Source organism: Danio aesculapii, chromosome 20 (assembly GCF_903798145.1).
Source record: "Danio aesculapii chromosome 20, fDanAes4.1, whole genome shotgun sequence".
In the NCBI taxonomy this organism is placed as follows: Eukaryota; Metazoa; Chordata; class Actinopteri; order Cypriniformes; family Danionidae; genus Danio; species Danio aesculapii.
The window spans coordinates 55,864,748-55,867,858 of NC_079454.1; the positions used below are offsets into that span (position 1 = coordinate 55,864,748).

Consider the following 3,111-nt stretch of genomic DNA (forward strand, 5'->3'; position numbering starts at 1 on the left):
TTTTTAGAGATGTTTAAAGACGTTTGAGAGATGTTTGAAAGACGTTTGGGAGACATTTGAAAGATGTTTCTATATTTCAGTACACTGCACACTAGGTTATTGGCTCCCACTTCAGCTATTGTAGGGCCTGTCTCTATCGCAGAATCCTCCAGTGCACTGCAACCGTTGCTCCCACAATGCACCCTGAAAATCAGCTATTATGATCCACTTACACAACACTAAAGTTTGAAACATCACATGAACTAAACCAACATAATAACAAACGAGAAACTTACAAAGAAAACATTATATAGTTATATTTGGCCATAAACAGACACAGTTAAACAGGCACAGAACATCCAGCAAACATTCAGCAGTTGAAGTATGTATCTCTAATGTAGTATTTCACAATGTAAAATAGTCTACATATTCGTTAATCATAAGTGCCAGCTCCCAGGCCCTGTGCTTCCCTGAGATCTGATCTGAGTGCAGTGAAGCTGCCGACTGTACACCTGGAGGAACAGCACATTACCCATAATCCTCCTGATGATGAGTGTGTGTGTGTGTGTGTGTGTGTGTGTGTGTGCGTGTGTGTGCGTGTGTGTGTGTGTGTGTATAGGACACTGAGACTGATTGAGTTACACAGGAAACACAGTGTGTGTAGGTGTGTGAGAGAGAGACAGAGAGATAAAGAGAGAGAGAGTGTGTGTATGTGTGCGCATGTGTGTGTAGGCACCGAGACGAGACTGACTGAGTTACTCTGGAAACACGGGGAGCGTGTGTGTGTGCGTGTCTGTGTGTGTCTGTGAGAGTGAGAGTGTATGTGAGAATGATTTTGCATACGTGAGATATGTGTGTAAAGTGTGTGTATGTGTGTGTGTGTGGCGATCAGGGCGCTTACCTCATCGAATCGATCAAACGCTGCTCCTTCCTGCAGGAAGTCAGGAACGTGTTTCTGCCAGTTGAACTCATATGACTTGGTCATGACTGCTCTCAGATCTATAACACACACACACACACACACACACACACACACACACACACACACACACACACACACACACACACACACACACACACACACACATTAAATGAATGTGACTGAAACTAAAGTTGTTTGTGATTTAACTAAGATTATCAGAACTAATGACAGAAATCCAACATCATGCATTACAACTGAGCATCGTTATTATTATTATGATGAGGATGATGAGGATGAGAACATATAATGTTCACTTGTTCAAATCACTGACTATGTAAAGTTCGAGATTACGCAGATCAGCAGGTTAATCTCTCAGAATAAAGCCTGACAGGTTGATCAGCAGCTGATGTGAGGCGCAGCACTGCTGTAGGAGACTGAAGGCTTGATTCTGAGAGAACAACCATCTGGATGAGCTTTACCCTGATTATTACACTGCTACTGGACACAACACACTGTTCAGTTCATTCATTCTTTAGAGCTGACCAATCAGAATGGAGTATTCCAGACCGCTGTGTAATAACTGGAGAATCAATGAGTTTATTGGAGGCCATTGTGTTTGTTGTGCCTGTATAGAATCAATGATTCATTTTAGTGATCCAACACTGAATTAACCCTGAATCAACACTAAATCAACACTGAGTCAGAACTGAGTCAACACTGAACCAACACTGGAGTCAACACTGAGTCAGAACTGAATCAACACTGAGTCAACACTGATTCAACACTGGAGACAACACTGATTTAAAACTGAATCAACACTGAGACACTAAATAAACACTGATTAAAAACTGAATTAACACTGAGACACTAAATAAACACTGATTAAAAACTGAATCAACATTGAGTCAACACTGAATCAACACAGAATCAAAACTGAATCAACACTGAGTCAACACTGAGACACTAAATCAACACTGAATCAAAACTGAATCAACACTGAGACACTAAATCAACACTGAATCAAAACTGAATCAACACGGAGTCAAAACTGAATCAACACTGAGTCAACACTGAATCAACCCATAATCAACACTGAGTCAGAACTGAGTCAACACTGAGTCAACACTGAGTCAACACTGAACCAACACTGGAGTCAACACTGAGTCAGAACTGAATCAACACTGGAGTTAACACTGATTAAAAACTGAATCAACACGGAGCCAACACTGAGTCAATACTGAATCAACACTGAAGTCAACCCTGAGTCAGAACTGAGCAAACACTGAGTCAGAACTGAATCAACACTGAGTCAGAACTAAATCAACACTGAGACACAAAATAAACACTGAGTCAGAACTGAATCAACACTGAGTCAGAACTGAGCAAACACTGAGTCAGAACTAAATCAACACTGAGACACTAAATAAACACTGAGTCAGAACTGAATCAACACTGAGTCAACACTGAGTCAACACTGAACCAACACTGGAGTCAACACTGAGTCAACACTGAATGAACACTCGACTCAACACTGATTAAAAACTGAATCAACACTGAGTCAACACTGAATCAACACTGAGTTAACACTGAATCAACACTGAAGTCAACCCTGAGTCAGAACTGAGTAAACACTGAGTCAGAACTGAATCAACACTGAGTAAGAACTGAGTAAACACAGAGTCAGAACTAAATCAACACTGAGTCAACACTGAAGTCAACCCTGAGTCAGAACTGAGTAAACACTGAGTCAGAACTGAATCAACACTGAGTCAACACTGAGTCAGAACTGAGTAAACACTGAGTCAGAACTGAATCAACACTGAGTCAACACTGAGTTAACTCTGAATCAACACTGAATCAACACTGAGTAAACACTGTGAAGAAGTAATTCAAGTTCACAGTCAGAGAAGCATCTGTGTTTATTCATCAGGAACACACTCCACAAGTCTGTGGACATTCAGCTCCTCAAGGACTAGCAGAATACTGAAACACACAGACAGACAGACACACACACACACGCACACACTCACACACACACACACACACACACAACACACACACACACACACACACGCACACACACACACACACACACACACACACACACAGACGCTGAACACACACAGACGCTGAACACACACTCTCACCCAGTGCTATAAATAAACCCTGAGCTGATGAATATTCAGCCAGAGCACATGAATATTCATGAG

The 3,111-nt window shown here is 41.5% G+C and overlaps 1 protein-coding gene across 1 annotated transcript in view; it reads right to left on the reverse strand.

Moving 5' to 3' along the window:
• Positions 1-3,111, reverse strand: part of LOC130247434 (1-phosphatidylinositol 4,5-bisphosphate phosphodiesterase beta-4-like) — a 40,768-nt gene that overhangs the window by 17,497 nt on the left and 20,160 nt on the right. The window contains exon 3 of the mRNA XM_056480654.1: positions 881-978. Within this exon, the coding sequence (XP_056336629.1) occupies positions 881-964 (84 nt within the window). The 5' untranslated portion in view covers positions 965-978. The remainder of the gene's footprint in view (positions 1-880; positions 979-3,111) is intronic.